We start from the raw sequence: 17,930 nt of genomic DNA on the forward strand, positions 1-17,930 counted from the left end.
GGAAGCCGAGAACGCCGCTACCTGCCACGAGCGAACGGAACGACAGCGGAGCCGAAGCCGCCGGCAGCCATGCCGGGTGTGGGCACGGGAGCGCGCCTCCACGCCGCCTGCGCGGGCCGCCGTCAGCTCGCTCCGCCGGAGTGCGGAACGCGCCCCGCGGCAGAGGAAGCGGGCCCAGAACGCGGCTACCGTAGCCGCCGCTCTCCCAGTCCCACGACTGCGACACGGCAGCAACCCCGCGGCGGCGGATGCTCCTGAGGGCCTACGTCCCCTTCCCTGCCTAGGCAGACTTGGGCAGGAATGTAGCCAAATGGACAAGAGACGGTTGGAGAAAGCGCTTTATTGGGTACCCGCGGCACTGAATAGCTGGGGAAAGGGCAGCGACAAAAGCTGTTGCAGGACATTCCCTGCCCATGACCGCGTTCTCTCTCCCCTTCTTCCCACGGTTCACGCTCCTCGCTCGCTCTTGCCTCGCGGCGCCTTTCACACCCGAGAGCCTCCTCCGCCGGCAGCCGCTGCAGGGGCCGAAGGACGCAGTCAGGGCCGAGCAGTCCCCGCTGCTCCGCCGGGCGGGCAAAGACACGCGGGCCCGGCCCCGGAGCGAGAGCTGCGCAGCGCCACCGGCCCCGCCCGTCCGTTCGCGCACCCCGCCACCCCCCAAACACCTCGGCAATCGCCTTTTCTCACCGGAGCGGGGTTCCGGGGCTCCGCCGGCGCTGGAGGCGGCACCCTGGGCACACGCTGCTGGGCGTGCAAAGCAGCGGCTGGAGGGGGCGGCCCTGGTCCCCAAGGCCCTCAGGGGCTCCCTCTCTCCCATTCAGGGACACCCTGACCCGCACCCCGCTAGCGGGGCGGTCACCCCACACAGGCTGCCAGCTGCGCGCTCTGTAGAGTGCGGGGCAGTTGCTGCCCTAGGGGCAGCGGAATCGCTGGAAGCTCTGGCAAGGGCATTTCCCGGGATGTTTTGGGGGCTTGGGCAGAACTTCCTGAGGTGGGTTCCTACCCCTCAGGAGAAGCTGTCGCTTTAACGCCGAGCAGCTGGTTGCAAACTGGGTGGTGTTTGAAGCGAGCAAGCGCCGCTGGCCACCCTCAACCTGCTCCCATCCCACCCTCCTCGCCGTGCCCTGGTCCGCTCGGTCTCTGCTCTCAGTCTCAGGACTCTGGACAGAGAAAAGCAGGGAGGTTCCTCCGGGGCGGGCGCCCCCCGGTCCGCCGGGCGGAGGAGTTGGCAAAGGCTCCCCTGTTCCTTGGCAGCAGCCCCCGGAGGAGAAGGTTAAACAGAGGCATCCCTCGCGTGTGGAACTGCAAGGCAAGAGTGAGCCAGAGAAGCAGCGGGCTGAAGAAGGGCTCAGAGAAAGGCACTCTGGGCAAAGGGACGTCCCTGTCACCGGGGCTGCAGTCACACTACAGCATCCTTAGTGCTTTTGGGAGGGTCTTTATGGGTCTGGGGGAGGTACTTGGCTCAGTGCCGTTCCCTGGATTTTTAGACGCCATTCCAGTTCTGCCATGAGAAGACACATCTTCTGAATTGTTGCCCCTGCAAGGTTGGGGCCAGGGACACCCGCCTGCTTACAGGGGGGCCCTCCCAGCACTCCCACTGGGAGCAGGGGACGCTCACAGCCCTCCCTACAGGGTGGGTCCCCTCGCCTCACCACTCCCAGCAAGCCCCACGGAGCGTGAGGCTCCAACCTGCGCCCGAGTTACGGGCGGGCCGTCCTGGCTGCAGCACATCATCATCGTCATCATCACCATCACCATCACCACGTACTTCTTCAAGAGCCCAGCGAGCGACCTCTACCCCAACTAGGGGGAGGTCACCCCAGCCACAGGTGTGCCTGCGCCCTCTAAAGGGCGAGAGAGGGCTCGTTCCTGGGGGCTGGCTAAAGCGGTTGCCCAGGCTCTGCTTAAAGCGAGCTGGGGCTGCTCCAGGGGACAGAGGACTCCTCGGATTGTGGCTTTGCGTGGAAGCCAGAGAGCTTCAACACGCCAAGGGGCAAATGCTGCGACACGCCCTGACAACAGGGGGTCACGCTGGCAGGTCACCAGCAGGACAGGCAGCCATGCAGGCAGAGACCTAGGTCCTGACTATAGGCAGGTCGCATTGCCTGCACCATGACCAAGTGGCTTGGTGCCGTCCTTGGAAAGAAGGGGCGAGCCCAGACCGTCCCTCTGCTCGCAGATTCAGAGGGGACCCCCCTGTTACTGCACAGAGCCCTGCTCTCCTGGGAAGTTCAGGCTAAGTACGCTGCAGTTATTTTAACAAGGGCCTAAACAAGCTCATTCTCCTTCTCACACACACACACACACAAAGACACACACACAACCACAGACACAAACAGGGAAAAACAGAAGTTCCATAAAGACAGCGTGAGCTCTGTGCAGCCAATGTCTGGGGAGTTACCCTACTCGCAAGCAGGAGAGGAGAGCCTCAGACCAGGCCCGGGGCTGCGTGGAAGCCAGAGAGCTTCAACACGCCAAGGAGAAAATGCTGCGACACGCCCTGACAACAGGGGGTCATGCTGGGTAGGTCACCAGCAGGCAGAAAGCCTCTGGGGCAGAGGAGCTGGGCAGGGAAATGGCCCTCCTCTGCTTACAGGGTGGCCTAGGGGTCCAGAGAGCTCCATTTCCCCCTCGGGTGTGGGACAGTGGCTCTCACCCTCCTTACAGGGTTGCCATGCTCTCTGGGCAGCCAAATCATGGGGCATCATGGCAAAAGGCCAACGACTCCAGCCATGTTTACAGGGAAATCACCCAGTGCACCACCAGTTAAAGGTGGTGGCAGCACTCTTGTGTTCAGCCCGCCGCCCCTCGTCTAGCTCACCTGTGGTGCTCACTGGCACCGTTCCACACAGTGTTCTTCTTGTCCAGGAACGGCTGCCAAGGAAGTGGGGGCTCAGTTAAAAAACAGGTCCTCCGCCCGGAGGAGTGAGGGACATCAGCCTCAGAGGAAGGTCCCAGGCAGGTTCCCCCCAGCCTCCCACCTTCCCCAGTAGTGTCCTCCCTCCTAAACTGCCCCAGGTGCTGAATGCAGAGAGAAAGAGGCCTAGGGCAGGGCATGCCCAACCACATATCTCAGCCCCATGCCTCTGAAAGGCTGGGGCCAGAAACACCCATTTGATTACAGGGGATCCCTCCCAACACCTCCTGCCCAGCAGGGGGGCCACGCACAGCCCTTCTTACAGGGTGGGCCCCCTCAGCTCAGCACCCTCAACAAGCCCCATAGAGCCTGAATTACAGGCTGGCCATCCTGGCTGGGGCACAATGCTCCATATTCAGGAGCTCCACTTCCCCCCACCCCAGGCTGTGGAGATGGTGGCTCTCACCCTGCTTACAAGGTTGCCCATCTCTCCGGGAAGGCTACTCACCCATGGAGCAATATGGCAAAAGCCAAGACCCCAACCCTGCTTACAGGGAGGGCCACCCAAGCTCAAAGCCAGCCAGGGCACCCCAAAGGTGCCAGTGACACCCTTGTGTGACCCCAGCCCCGGTGATAGGGAGGTCCCTGTGCCCAAGGTGCCTTTCTCTTTCCTCCTTTTCAGCCTCCCAGGCTTCCTCCCACTCCACTCCGCTCCTCTTTGTCCTCCTGGACTTCCCCTGCTCCACTCCTCTTCAGCCTCCTGGGCTTCCCCTGCTCTGCTTCTCTTCTCGCTTGCTCTTGCCTCGCAGTGCCACACGACGGACGCCTCCTCTGTCTGCTCCGCACGCGGGTGCTAAGGCAGGAGGACGCGGTCAGGAACGAGAGGGACCGGGAGCTCCTCACAGCCCCGCCCGCCCCCGCGGGAGCTGTCCACAGCACCACCGGCCTCGCCGTCCTCCCGCGCCTACTCCCAACCCCCTTCCCTCTGCCCAGCCCCCCCCCCCCCGTCACCCGGTAAAAGCTCACCCATCGGCTGCTCTCACGGGATGGGTGCTCCGGGGCTCTCTGCAGGGACGAGGACGAAGGACTCTGCTGCTCCGGGCCGCTCCAGGCGGAGACTGGATCCTCCGTGGTCCTGCTGCACGCCCTTCGGAGATGCCTGACCGCGCCTCCCGGGAAGGCGCAGAGCCCAGCCCGGCCAACGGCGCTCGCAGACCCCCGACGGCGGTGACCGACCCCAGCCAGCCCGCCCCGCGGCGAACACGGATCCTTCCCTGACGGCACCGACCCCTTCCCGCCCCGAGGCAATTACAGACCCTTCCCCACCAAGACGACGGCACCGGCTCCCATCCGTCCTGAGGCAATTACAGACCCTTCCCCACCAAGGCGACGGCACCGGCTCCCATCCGTCCTGAGGCAATTACAGACCTTTCCCCACCAAGGCAACGGCACCGGTTCCCCCCCGGCTTGAGACAATTACGGATCCTTCCCCACCAAGACGACGGCACCGACCCCCTCCCAGCCCGAGGCCATTGCAGACCCTTCCCCACCAATACGACGGCACCGATTCCCTCCCGTCCCGAGGCTATCACGTCCCTTTCCCCGGCGGCACCGGCTTTCGTCCCGTCCCCCGGCGGGTCCTGCTCCCGTCTGCCTCAGGCGCCCCCTGAGGTAACCCCGCACGCGCCCGCTCTTCCCGCCCACCCGCGAGGCGCCCCTGAGGCGAGGGGCACGAGCCCAGCGCGTGCAGCACCCCTCGAGTTTCCCGCCCATCTGCGAGGCGCCCGGGGCTGCAGCACGCACTCAGCTCATGCAACCAACAATGAAATTCCCCCTACCCTTCGAGCCACAAAGGGCTCCTTTTAACCCCCTACAGCCCTGCAGCTGTGAGCGATGGGTGCTGCAGAGCACCTGGTGTCAAAGGCAAGGGAGAGGCAGGACCGGTTTTCCAGATCAGCAGAAAACAGACGCTGCTCAAGCACCCAAAGCCGACACACACCGTTCTATCGAACAGTTACACGCAAGTGCTGGTTTATCTCCTTCCGGAAGAGCAGCTGCATCTCTGCCGCCACCTGACGGCTCAGGGCCTTGTCACAGGACTGAAAGGTCAGCCTGTAGCAGAAGCTCCTCCGTCCTGTCTCTGACTGCTGGAAACTGTCGATTAACAGGATGGATGTGACCATTTCACACGACACCTGCCTGGCAATGGTGTGAAAAGCAACTTCATCGAACTGTTCCCCATCAGGAATCCAAAAGCTGACATCATGCACATAGGAAGGCGGATAGAGAGAAAAACTCTTGAATAGCCTTAATTCTCCTCTAGGAAATTGATGGAGGAACCTATTGTCTGATGTCCAGAGCATTCGCCAATCACATATTCCACAGATCAGCATGGCTAGGAGGTCAAGATTCAATGAAGCAAAGACAACAACCAGTTCGCTGCTTACTAGTTCATAAGGAGCTGTCCTTATAACTCCTACACAGGAGCCCGTGTCATGGGAGCCTGAAGTATCTGTCTCCACACAGATCAAGTACTGAATTTTACTCAGCTGAGACTCAAAAGCAGCAAAGTCATTTAGTTCAGTTGTTTCAAAGCTCATTGCTTCCTGCAGGTTGATACGCAGTTCAAAGCTGGAAACAGTCTGGTGAAGAGAATGTATGCTGGTTTTAATGTTATCCACCAACATCTGGATACAGGTTTTCTCTGTACCTCTGTTAATGGCACTTACAAAAACCATCTCATGAAAAACAGGCATGGAGTAAGGAGTGATACAACACTTCCTGAAAACCAGTCCAGAAATAACATAAAGTGTCTCTGGGAGAAAAGCTCCTCTTTGTATTACTGCCTGAGCATAAGGTAGAAGGGAAGGTCTAAGATAATACTGCTTTGAAATGTGGTATCTCTCTTGCACGTTCACACAGCCATTCTTATCTGCATCCTTGCAAAAATCAACATGGTGAAATGAAACTGCATTTGCCAGTCCATTAGACATTTCTTCAGTGCTTGGAGTCTCCTCTGGGTTCAGAATGATCCAAAAGATATTTGAGTGACAAATACCATTGAGTTGACCTTGGTGGAGCAGAGGAAGGCAGGAGTCAATGTTTTGTAATGGAAAGGCTTGGCGAAGCTCTGCAGTGAGCTTCTCCTTTAGTGTCTGTACTGGATGATTTGAATTTGGTTCTAGGAAACCCCTGTGAAAAATAAAAGTGTGAATTACACATACCACTAAACAGATTTCCCTGAGACACCTTCCTGTGATCATAATTTGAGCCCAGCAATTTACCCAAAACAGTCTCAGATATTAAGGTTTCTAATAATTACCCAAACAAGCCAAGTCTTTCATCAAAAGTGTTGAAATGGCTAATATGTTTTCAGGACAGTGGTGTTTGTCTCCCTCCATGTTACAATCAAGAATTAATTACACTTTCACTGGTAAAAAAGGGATGAGACTTAACAGTCAGGATTACCATTTCCACTCAGCACGGGCATTACCGAACTACAGCCGTGAATCAAATTTTGTTAGACTGGATAGTCTCTTAAGTACACAGTGGTTCACCTAAGAGGCTGGTATTTTTTAATCCTGCTAGCCTTAGTATTGAGGTGTTAGCCGACACCAAGTCAGCTCCTGAATGTCTTCCATAATATGGTAAAAAAGATTAAAGTTTTCATCTTTATTTGTGCGGTCCAGTATGCAGCAGCTTGGTCTCGTTCACAAAGTTGTTATTTGTTCTGCAGACTTATTTTGAAGTAGGCCATAACCACAAACTAACATGAAGCAGACTTAAAGAAGAAATGGAACAGGAAATTCTGTAAAAAGGAAAGGAGGGAAAGTGAAGCAACTCCATTTTATCTGACATCTATCCTCATCATTCCCACTGACTGCAGGAGTGTGTGTTATTGCCAAACAGAAACTAATTGTAAAACTTACCTATTGATTTTATCCACGAGTACCTCGGGTACTTGAAAAGAAACTTTTCTGTTTTCCAGTTCTATTTCGCAGCTCATAGGTTTGAAATATGAGAGTGGCATGCTTCGTGTGAAAACGTGGTTTAAAGCACCCTCTACACAGAAGGATTTATCTTGACTCCTGACAATACACAAAAGCAGAGCACAGTCATTGATCACTTCCCGTACTTAATGTGTCATAAGTAAGCATCACACAGCTAACTCTGTGCAACACTAACATGCTTCTTGTTGAATCCCAGGTCTTGTTAAAAGGTGCTAAAATGCAACATTGCCTGGGAGAGTGGTCCAGCACTGGAACAAGCTGCACAGAAAGGCTGTGCAGTCACCATCCCTGGAGACTGAATGTGGCTCTCAGTGATTTGCTGTAGCTGGCTCTGCTTTCAGCTGTGGGGTAGGACTAGATGATTGCTGGAGGTCCCTGCCAACATCAACCATGCTGTGATTCTGTGATTGTCTGCTAAGCAGATACACATTCCACAGTCCTCCTCCCATCTTTAGGCTGAGATCGACATTTGTTTTCAAATGGACTATTTTGACCTTTAACATCCTAAGATAATCTTATTTTTTAAATGGTACTTTGGCAAGAAGCTTGCATTTTATCTTGGCTATTCTGTTCAGAGGCAAAAAAGAACTGTAGCTATTTTAAAGAAAATTAAAGGAAGTTCCTCTCTCCAACAAACAAGATACTAAAAGACCATACCAGTGCTAAGAGCACAAATATCAGCTTTTCAGTTTTGCCACATGATGGTTACCTGTAGCCTGTACACTTATATCCATGGATAGTCTCTGCTTTAAAAGGATGAACATTACTCAGGATAAATCCAGCTCCTGCTGCCACAGCCACTATTTGCCAGCTGTTGTGCCATTCTCTCCTTGGTTGATCAGCAGGTGTCCCACCCTGTCCATTACAAAGAGCCACATGGACCTCTCCCTCCTCTGACAGCACTTCTGCAGAGCTGGAAGGGAAGCCAGGGAACAAGAAAAAATCCTGCTATCACACCCAGAAATCTTATCGTGTCAGAAAAACACACGTAACACAGCTAGAAATCTGTATCACAGCACTTAATTAGCATAGAACTATTTCTGGCTTACTCACCTATGGAAGAAGTGTGCAAGAAGTTCTCTGTTCTTCACTACCCCAGCCTTTCTCCCACAGTGAGGGAAGTTGAAACGAATACAGTCAAATTCTCTTTTTCCTGGTAAAAAATAGTCCTTCAGCTTGGTGCAGTCCACTGAGAACAGAACTTCAGCTCCTTCAACAGTAATAGAAAAACAAGGCTGATGTTAATCATTATGGAAAGTGTTAAAGGAAGGTAGCAGTTAGCCCTCTAGCCCACTTTTAAGCATATCAGAGCAGCGGCTACCAGGCATCTTCCCATCCGTGCATTAGGGAAACCACACTGCCTAGGTTCCCTTTGCTCCTTTGCGGCGTCTTCTGCTGCCTACTTGTTTCAGTTCTGTTTCAGCCTGATTAGATCTTAGGGCAAATTGATTTGGACAATTCAAATTCCTCGTGGCAAAAGCAGTCGTCTTAGGTGCGTGGAGCGGTGAAGGGCTATAGAGTGACGGCACAGCTCCTGCGGAGGCAATGAGAGCGCCGGATCCCTGATCTAACGAAGGCATGCCGCCGCTCCAGAGCCTTGTTACGACAAGAGCAGTTAGAGCTAAGGGCTGAGCACTACCGACACCGTTCCTCTCCCCGTCCCGACCTCCTAGGACACTGTGAGCAAGGACCACCGCCACCACCCTCCATCCCCACCGACGGCCCACGTCCCGCCGGTGCGAACCCACCTTTCTCCCGCAGGCGCTGGATGTTCTCCGCTGCTCCCCCACACCCGGACGCCTCCTCTTCGCTCTCGTAGCAAGTGGCCACGACGCGGGTTCCCTCGGTCCCGCACAGCGAGGCCGCGAAGGAGAAGTTGCCCTCCCCGATGAGCAGGACGCGGCGCACCGGCTCCATACCCGCCCTCCGCCCGGAACCCGGCGCTGCCTCACGACGTTTCCGCCGGTCGCCTGCTGATGGCATCAGGCCGCAGCGCCGCTGGCCCCGGCTGGGCTCTGCTGGACACGCTGCGGAACCGGCTTCGCCTCTCGGGCGCAGCCTGGGCCCCTGTGGGCATCTCCGGTTGCTTTGCCGGCAGCCGCTCCCCGACACGGACCCTCTGCACAGAGCCCAAATAGCTGCCGGCGCCCCAGGGGAGGCCAGCAGCTATAACTGACAAGCCGGTGTAGCCTCCGGACTGCGAGTTACGGCTTGAGAGAGAATAGCAGTGCTTTACTGGCGCCTGTTCTATTTGTGCGCCCGCAGCTGCTGCACAGGCCAAGGGCAGTGTTTCGGGAGTCACAGTGGAAGGCTTAAAATTGTTCAAAAAGCAGGCTCTAACAGAGAGCTACCGCCTGCAATGAGGTCTGAGTCCAGTTTGCGCATTAGGTCCCTGTGGCCTTGGCTAAATCACTTTGTTTCAAAGGGTAGGTAAGTTAGTCTGAGATGTATTTCGTACTGAGAAATGCAGGATCAAAGCTTAGGGAAATAGACACCATACCATCCCCTACCCCCCCTAAAAACCACAAACAAACAAAACCAAACAAAACCAACCCCAAACCACCCAAACAAAAATCAACCAACCAAAAAAGCTTTTTGTCCTCAAGGAGGAACATAGCTCTTCTCTGGTGCCTTCTGTCACACACTTCTGTCCCAATGACTGTGGGAGCAGAAGAGACAATATTCCATGTCATGTTAACTGCTGTTGAGATCGAAGATGATCCTAGGGACTTGTTGATTTCTCTTGCCAGATCATGCCCAAGATATCTATGTACAACTCCCTCCATGGTCCTTAATGTATGCTACTGGCCTTGGGGGGGCTGTGAATGGACTTGGGCAGCACTTCTAAACTTTCCCAGTACGGCTAGAGACGCACCACCAGTGAAATGATTTATCAACAAAACCCCTATGGGGTGAGGTTTTCAGTATATTCACTGAAACAACATCCTCTTCAGAGTACCACAAGGCAAATCATTGGAGAATAAAAAGTACGTGAATAGAACTGAAACACAGTCTGTTGGATCTGTAGTGTAGCTAAAGAGGAGCTTCTGAATTACATTTGTGCTTGGAGATGACAGGGGTGTTTTCTGTCGTTTTCTCATTGTTGGGTTGCGTTCCTGTGCCACCACAGAACAGGTATTTCAAGTCACCCAGGGAGTGGTATTTGCATTTCAAGTATTCTTGTCTAGCTAACCTCATCATGTTTATCCCCAATGGCTTTCACTCAAAATTCCTATTTCTTGCTCCCAAGTTTGAGGCTAACAGAAGCCTACTCTGTAGAAAAGATTTGTGTTTTGTACCACTCAACAATGTTTGCATAAATCAGATTAATACTGTAGATGTCAGATCCTGTTTGCTGCTTGAAGGGCACTGACAACATGGTTTCAAAGTGATGTGATTTGCATCACAGGAGCAGGATATTCTTCTCCTCTCTAGATATACCTGTGTTTACTGCAGCTCTGCACTTTTAAACTGCAACTGCTCTGAATTGGTGGCAGCATTTGGATGCTTGTCCATAACATGAGTCATTCTAGAGATTTAAGATACAGTTGTCTTCCAGTTGGTATCGAATACCCACACTTCAAAGGGGTTTGACTGTCATGAAGTTGTTTTACCAGTCTAGTCTCCACTGGAAAAACTTTCCTGTTGCTTGTGAAACACTCTGAAATCCTCTGGCAACATTGAAGGAAAAGGTTCATGCAATTAGATGTTTGCAAAACATCAGAGTACACCAAGTGAAACTAACAAAGTGTTTGTGAACACCAAGACAAACTCTTCTTGACACACCTGCCACTCAAATGGTAAGCAAGAATGATGCCAGGTATGTTTCCCTGCACAGCAACTTCACACAGCTTTTTTGACCCCTCACTTCCCTTGTGCTCAGTGCTAAAACAACAAAATACAAGCTGCTTATTCATGTTTTATTTGTTAGTAAACTTTCTCAGCATAAATAATAAGAGTAGCCATTCAGCATAGCTGGTATCTGATGAAAAGTGCTCTCAAATGGCCCCCTCAGGGTGACTTGAAAGAGCAGCCTACTTCCTTTGGGCTCCTGCAATGGCAGGCTTCTCTTCACGGGTGATGGGGATAGTGCGCTCTGGGGCATCACTTTGTTTCCTTGGTGCACTCACAGTCAGGACACCATCCAGAGAGAGTGATGAAGTTATGGTCAGAGGGTCCACATCATCTGGAATCCTGTATTTCCTGCTGAACTCCCTGGCAATAAAGCCATGCTCATCCTTCAAAAGGAGAAGAGAAGGAACAGCCCTGGTTAGAAATGTTCGCTCAGTTCCGCCTAAACCGTGGGCTCTTTGCGTAAAGTCCGAGACTGGGAAGCTCCAGCTCTCACGGGAAAACTTTTCAGAAAATTAGAAGAATTTTTGTTATGAAATGCTCTTTTTAAAGAGACAAGACAGGCAGAAGTGAGACTGCCCTGCCTAGGCCGCAGGTGCCTGCAGGTACACTTTATAAAGGAGCTGTATGTGCCAGCTTTTGTGCCTGCTGGAGACTGGTCTCATTGCACAGTGGTGTGCTGTCATTCCTAAGATGCAGCAGCTAGACTCACATGCAGTGCCAACTACCCCAATTCGTGAGGGTCCCTGGAACATTAGAAATACACAGCTTTCTAGTGAGCTGATCTCTGCTATAGTACTTGATTATTTTCTTAGCCAAAAAAATTTGCAGAAGCTATGTCAGGATTATAGGCTTCCACCAGCTACAAGTAATGCTGTATTTCCTGACTGACAGACCTGTGTGATCCCAGAAGCTCTTAAAGCTGACAATTCCAGTCACATAGCTATTTTATTACATGTATTCGTTTCCTTCTGGCAAGGAGGCAGTGGTGGGAGGGAGGTGGAGACTGGCAAACGCTGCTGCGTACAGCTTTGGACATGGCTTTTGACTTCTTTCTGTCCAGTTGCCACACAGGCCTCCCAAGCCAGCAAGCAATGCTGACAGCAGAACACAATCTTTAAGGATTACAAACTGGTAGATGGGCCTTTTTCAGGAAGAGGTAGCCTTATGGTAACAGAACAGGGTAACGCACTGATTCATTATGTGGTTTAGTTATTACAGTTTGTTGTTAGCTTACGGAACGCCTCCCTGCATTCCTGGCCTCTTCACAGGACAAGGGAGGCACAAAAATGCCCATTTCAAAGGTGATTTTCCAGTTCAGTTCACAGTTCATGTAACATCAGTAATAAATCTTCACCCTGTTGCTGCCCAGTCTGGGATCATCTGGGCAGGCTGGGGTGTTGCACAGAGCATCTTCCATTAGGATAGGTTAATAAAAACCAGAACTATTTGAGATGAGCACAGAGGATTATTTTGCAGTCTCCTTGTTTAACCATAGATGACGAAGTTCGCACTGACTCTATCAGTAATACAATTAAAGTAGAAGTACCTGGCGCTCCTCGTGCTTCCCGTGAATTTCTATCATGTCTCCCTGCACCTTCACTTTTAGCTCTTCAGGGGAGAAATGTTTCACATCGAGATTTACAGAAAACTTGTCCTTCTCCAGTCGCATCTGCAAAACAAGTAGGTGGCTTCAGAAAAGAGCGGGTGAGGGTTTCAGCTTAAAAAGACTCTCAGAATACAGCAGTTCAAGACTCAAGGTGGTATCTACACATGCAGTGTCTGACTTGGCATTCTGATCTGGGTGGCTTTGCCCTTTGCTGGCCTGTTACATTAATGCCCATCACTGCTGTACCTAAAATGTGAATGCTTTCTCTTGATAGATGTTTTCCTTGGAAGCAAGGAAGAGATTCTCAACCTGAATTTGTTAAAACTGACTTTTCCATTGGTATACCAGTTTTGCATCCAATTCTTTTTACAGAATGTCTGGAGGTTTTCCGTTTCTGTAGCTGGATTTTGCCAAGTCTTACAAGCAAAAGAAACCCTGCCTGTAGAGCTGACTGAAGCTCATCTGAAGGCTTGCAGGCTTTCCCCTGTATCATTGCTCTTTAATCGCCCAAGTAATGTGTCACTGGTGAGAAGCACAGCCTCACTGCTCACCTCCCTAATCTGAGCAGCAGGACTTTTGCCGAAACTCTGAGTCTCCTGTTGCTAATCTCACCTCTTTCCCTTCCATTTTGCATTTTATCACCTCTAATAAACACTGCTTTTTGCTGCCTTCTGAGGTTGAATTTGCACATTCTGCCTGTCTTGGACTTGTCTGTAGAACTTTGCTATATGAGCTGGCTGTCTCAGCCTTTCTGCTGCATTCATGGTCAGGAACATGCAAGCCTCCTGGAGCTCTGCTATGGGATGTGGAGGCACTCTTTGTGCCAGCTCCACGCTTACTGGTTTCTGCAGTTTGACCTGGGAGGCTAAGTGCTTTCTTCTCCTTCCAGATTTCTCCACTGAGTGAGATGTTGTTATCTGTGGTGCTTTTTATGGCTGCTTCATTGGACAGCCAGACTCAGGTCACTAAATCAAGGGAAACACTGTGCAAAGGTTAAAACAATACCTTTGGCTTACAGTAGCTCTACAAGTTACTTGAAAATAAGTCAGTTGACTCACAGAACAGGCAAGGTTGTTTGAGCTACATGCCTCTTGGCTCAGCCCCTGAAGTAAGCAGCAGGCTGCTTCACGATCCTTTGGGTCCTGTATCTTAAAATGCTGCCCTTCTCAGCAGTGATTCTCTAAAATAGGCCCCTTTTTCCTCAGCATGAGCTCCCACACTGCCTGACATCAGTACCTCATTACCCCTGCCAACTACCCCTGTGCTGTTTGCGTCTCAGGAGGGAGTGGGATTGAAAGTTTTGCACAGCAGACAGGGAGATAAGGGTTCCTCCCTTCTTCTGTCAGCTCTTGTTTGCCACAGTTTGCTTCTATTCCAAACAATATGGCAATACTTGCAATCAGTTACAAATGATTAGAAAAGCATGCAGAGGTTCTTGCTTAATGCAGAAGAACAGAGGCACACACACAGCACCCTTTTCCCCAGTCTTTTCCTAATAACCACCTATAAGAAACTTCCAAGATCTCAGCTCTCATGGGTCTTCAGCTCCAGACCCATCAGGATGTGCACACAGCAATAACGAAGAGCATTAAGAAGGGAAGATTTACCTCAGAGAGTCCTGTCTCTAGCCAACTGGGCATCCGAAGAATGGGGGATCTCATGAAGAAGGGGCTGAGGCTGGGGGAAGCAGGGAGTAGCTCTGACTCCTGCAGGTGCTCTCCGAATATCTGGTCAAAGATACGACTCGGTGCCAACCAAGACAAGAAGGGTCTGCGGATCAGGGGGTTATGAATGGTGATATCCATTGGAGTGCGCTGGAGGTGCCTGGCAAACAACTGTGCTGCAGTGCTGTGCCGGGAGCGCAGGACAGCTTTATACCCGTGCAGCTGGCCTGGTCTTCTCCCCCCTCAGGCCTCTTGAACAGTGGTGTCAGGGATTTTATTGTCCCACTCCTGGGCTGGTCCCTTCAGTGGTGCCCAGTAGCTGTCTGAGGGATTTGAACACATTGCTGAGGAGGAGGGGGAAGGGGAGAAGAAGAAAAGGAGCCTAATGGGGCAGCAAGAAGCCAAACTGCCCAGCCACCCGCCCCGCTCCCCACGTGCTGTTTATCTGCAGAGACCCAGGCAGGCTTGGCGGATGTTCCCAGCTGCTTTGGATGCCAGCAGGATCAATGCGACTCCTATCTTTGGCTTACAGGGAAAATGACAAGGGGCCATTGTTCCCACTGCCAGCACTGAGACTTCAGGCATACATCACCCACCAGCCTAGGGAGAGCTCTGCCCCTCCTTAAGGCAAAGGAAGGCACAGGCCTGCTTTAGTTGGAGGGCAGGAAAGACCCCAGGAGGTCGTTGCTGAGATACCCTTGGCAATGCAGTTCTCTGCAGCCCAGTAAGCCTTAGTGGATACCCATTGGTGTGTGTGTGAATGAAAGGTGGCTTTCCTCGCAGTGCTTCAGCCCAACACCTCTCAGCTTTTGCCCACTACAGAAACCACTTGACTGGGGTGAGCAGAAAAGCCCAACACTGTGACCTCAGAGTACTCCAGAGGGCTGTCAGCAGAGATAAACCAGGCATGATGGGGAGTTTCCCAGGGCATGTCTTCATCGACTATCATAGTTGCTTAGTCCATCTGATGCCCCATCCCTGTTAGTGTTCAAGGCCAGGTTGGACGGGGCTTGGAGCAATGCGGTCTAGCGGAAGGTATCCCTGCGTGTGGCAGGAGGGGGTTGGAACTGGATGAGTTTTAAGCTCACTTCCAAACCAAACCACTCTGTGATTCTGTGCCAATGGCCTCCATGATGCTGCACTGCGACATGCGTGCTCAGGGATGCAAGCTACCTCTATCTGCCTGTGCCCTCACAGTAAGCTGATTTCCAATAATTATGCTTCTAATATGTCTTCATTCACACATTTATCTTAATTCCTGCCTCATCTGTGAACCTAAATCATGGCAATAGCATCAGCCCAGCAACTGTCTTTAAAGGGAAAGAGTTAGTCTCTGCCTGTGTTTGCTTGCAACTTAAACACAGTTACTGGCTCAGAGGCACATCATTCTTACTTCTAGCACCACCAGTCTTTTGTGAAAGGTTCTGACCCTCTTCATCTCAGCACGGCTGCAAGAACAGGGAGCAGGGTTTGCTCTGTGCAACAGCTCAGGCCATAAATACCTTCTCCAATTCCCCATTACATCAGCAGTAGTGCACCTGCTCTCGTACTGCAGGGATGTGGACTCAGGGAAATCTCTGGTTTCAGGGTACACTACTTCCCCCCATCCATGTCCCATTCCTCCCTCCCCCTGACCACCCCCAGTTCAATAAAACTGGATCTATGCCAGCTTCAGATCCCTGTTAACTCGTGATCTCTGGCACAAGCATTTCTCTGGGTCTCATTACATTGTGCCAAAGCTCTGGACAGGGAACAGTCTGGACAGGCAGCTTGCAGCAGCACCATTCAGGATGCAGAGGCATCAGTATCTGAATCCTGTTAACTACCTGCACCACTTCACCACTCAGAGGAACAAAAGGCTTGAGCCATATGCTCAGCTGCTGGGAAAATGAACCTACCTTGTGCAGAACACAGGAAGGGCTGATTTGAGTCCTAAGCTCACAGTGGGGAAATGGGTGTGATAGTGACTTCATGTGATTGTGCATGACCTGATCAGGCACCAGCCATCATTAGCTACTGCCCTATGCCCATGGGGTGCTGCGGGGCCAGCAGGACCAGTGTTAGGAACTACTTGAGCCTGCTTACAATGAACTTTCCTGATTGCCCTTGCCTTTGAGAGCACCACAGGCAGCAGAGCCTGGGGTCTGTTCTGCTTTAGCCTCCCTTAGCTCACCTCTGTGCCTCCCTGCTGTACTTGGCTGCCCATTTGCCTCCTGCACCCCTTGCTCGAGGAGGGGATCTCACAGGGTGGGAGGAGGTACGGCATTTTCCCGAGATGTCCCTGACTGCAGACAGTGCCTGCACTCCCTGCTGGAATGCAGTGAGAAGCTTCCGTCGTCACCCTGGCAAGGCATCCCGGGGCCTGTGCTTGTGGCTATTTTGGTCCATCTTTTTATCACACACTCCTCCCTGTGGAATTCACCCAATTAAAACCTTGCAATCTGCAGCCTTCACTCTCAGAGGCAGTGAGTGCTTGGAAAGACACACCATGGCTGCAAGGACTGTCCCCCATGCCTACCCCATGAGTTCGGAGTATGAGTTTGCCAACCCTAGCAAGATCTATGACCAGAACTTTGGAGAAGGTAAGCACCTTTCTCTCCTCTGGTGCAGGAGGGCTGGTGGAGTCTCCCTGGGGATATTGAGCTCCAGAGCAGGCTAGGTAAGGTGGAGCCAAGGAATTTTAAGTGCAAGAACCCAAATGGAGGCGGGGGAATGACCAGGGTCTCTCTCTTGAGGTCCGCTTCCTCCATCCATGCCTACTGCTGTCTCTCCTGTCCTCCCTCATGCTCCCAGTGGTCTGGCATTCATGCATATGCTGTGCAAACATGGAGCAAAATGCTCTGGGGGCAGAGGGGGGGGAGGTTTTGCAGCTGGTGGCTGTTGAGAAAAGCTGAGCTGTGGTGTTCAGCACAAAGCTGGGCAGTGGCTGGCAGAGGGGAAGGAATGTGGGCAGCAGCAGAACCATTCAGCACCAGCACAACAGCGTGAAAATGCAAAAAGCTCCAAGGAAAGCCTCCTGGACAATGGCACACAAAAGGCCTTTAGTTCTTCAGGGCAGTTTCTTCACCATCAGCATTTTCCATGCCCATCCCTGGCTGCGTGCTTTGCACTGCAGGGCACCCAGTGCGCCTACCAATCCCTCTCTGTTCATCCAGCAGACATGCAAAAGCTGGAACCAGCCCTTGTCTTGCTGGCAGCTGCTGGCTTTGTGGTGGGAGGCTGTGTCTGGCAGGCATCTGGCTGTGTATGTGTTTTAGGGACACAAAGGTAGGAACTGAAAGAGACTTCATCCATATTGTGCTGATGTGGTGGCAAAACCAAGGTGTTCGCCAGGCCCTAGCTTCCTCCTGTCAGCCTCCCATGTCTGCTGCCAACCATCCTTCAGCAACTCCTTCCCCTGGAAACCCCACACTCCTCACTGCATCTCATTTTCAGGTGTGTCCCCATGTGAGATCTTAGCACCCGCTCTGTACCATGGCTACTACATCAGGCCTCGGATCAATAAGCAGTTGGATCGAGGCACCTCCGAGATCAGCCTCAATGAGCACAAATTCGAAGTATTCCTGGATGTCTGTCACTTCCTGCCGGATGAGCTCACTGTCCGCACTGTGGACAACCTGCTGGAGGTGATGGGGCAGCACCCTCAGAAGGCTGACCGCCACGGCTTCATCTCCCGAGAGTTCACCAGGACCTATATCCTTCCTCTGGATGTTGACCCCTTGCTGGTGAGAGCCACGTTGTCCCATGATGGCATTTTAAGCATTGTGGCTCCCCGGACAGGGAAGGAGATAAAGGCCAGAGTCAATGAGGTGAAGATAACTCAACAGGAGCAGCCAGTGGGGAAAGAAGAACAGTCTGGGGAAGGAAAAGAGAAGAAAGAGTCCTAAAAGCCCCTAATGTGGGCTTTCATAGGGAAGGTGGGCGGGACAGGGATGGGG

General features: G+C 52.4%; 3 protein-coding genes across 3 annotated transcripts; 1 reads left to right on the forward strand and 2 right to left on the reverse strand.

The window, feature by feature from the left end:
• Positions 1-4,860: 4,860 nt before the first annotated feature.
• Positions 4,861-8,784, reverse strand: FDXACB1 (ferredoxin-fold anticodon binding domain containing 1; the record flags this gene model as incomplete). Its single annotated transcript, XM_080631702.1, has 5 exons — positions 4,861-6,049; positions 6,787-6,945; positions 7,577-7,780; positions 7,921-8,077; positions 8,616-8,784. The coding sequence occupies 5 exons, from the start codon at positions 8,782-8,784 to the stop codon at positions 4,861-4,863; spliced, it is 1,878 nt and encodes a 625-aa protein (XP_080487828.1).
• Positions 8,785-10,901: 2,117 nt separating this feature from the next.
• Positions 10,902-14,149, reverse strand: CRYAB (crystallin alpha B; the record flags this gene model as incomplete). Its single annotated transcript, XM_080631787.1, has 3 exons — positions 13,936-14,149; positions 12,269-12,391; positions 10,902-11,105 (listed from the first exon to the last, which is right to left on the reverse strand). Exons 1-3 carry the CDS (start codon positions 14,131-14,133, stop codon positions 10,902-10,904), a joined length of 525 nt encoding a protein of 174 aa, XP_080487913.1. The 5' UTR covers positions 14,134-14,149.
• A 2,331-nt stretch (positions 14,150-16,480) lies between these two features.
• On the forward strand, positions 16,481-17,879 carry HSPB2 (heat shock protein family B (small) member 2; the record flags this gene model as incomplete). The annotated part of the gene is made up of 2 exons (XM_080631530.1): positions 16,481-16,574; positions 17,428-17,879. The coding sequence occupies 2 exons, from the start codon at positions 16,481-16,483 to the stop codon at positions 17,877-17,879; spliced, it is 546 nt and encodes a 181-aa protein (XP_080487656.1).
• Positions 17,880-17,930: the final 51 nt, after the last annotated feature.

The sequence above is a fragment of the Psittacula echo genome (assembly GCF_963264785.1).
Source record: "Psittacula echo genome assembly, chromosome: 18".
NCBI lineage: Eukaryota > Metazoa > Chordata > Aves > Psittaciformes > Psittacidae > Psittacula > Psittacula echo.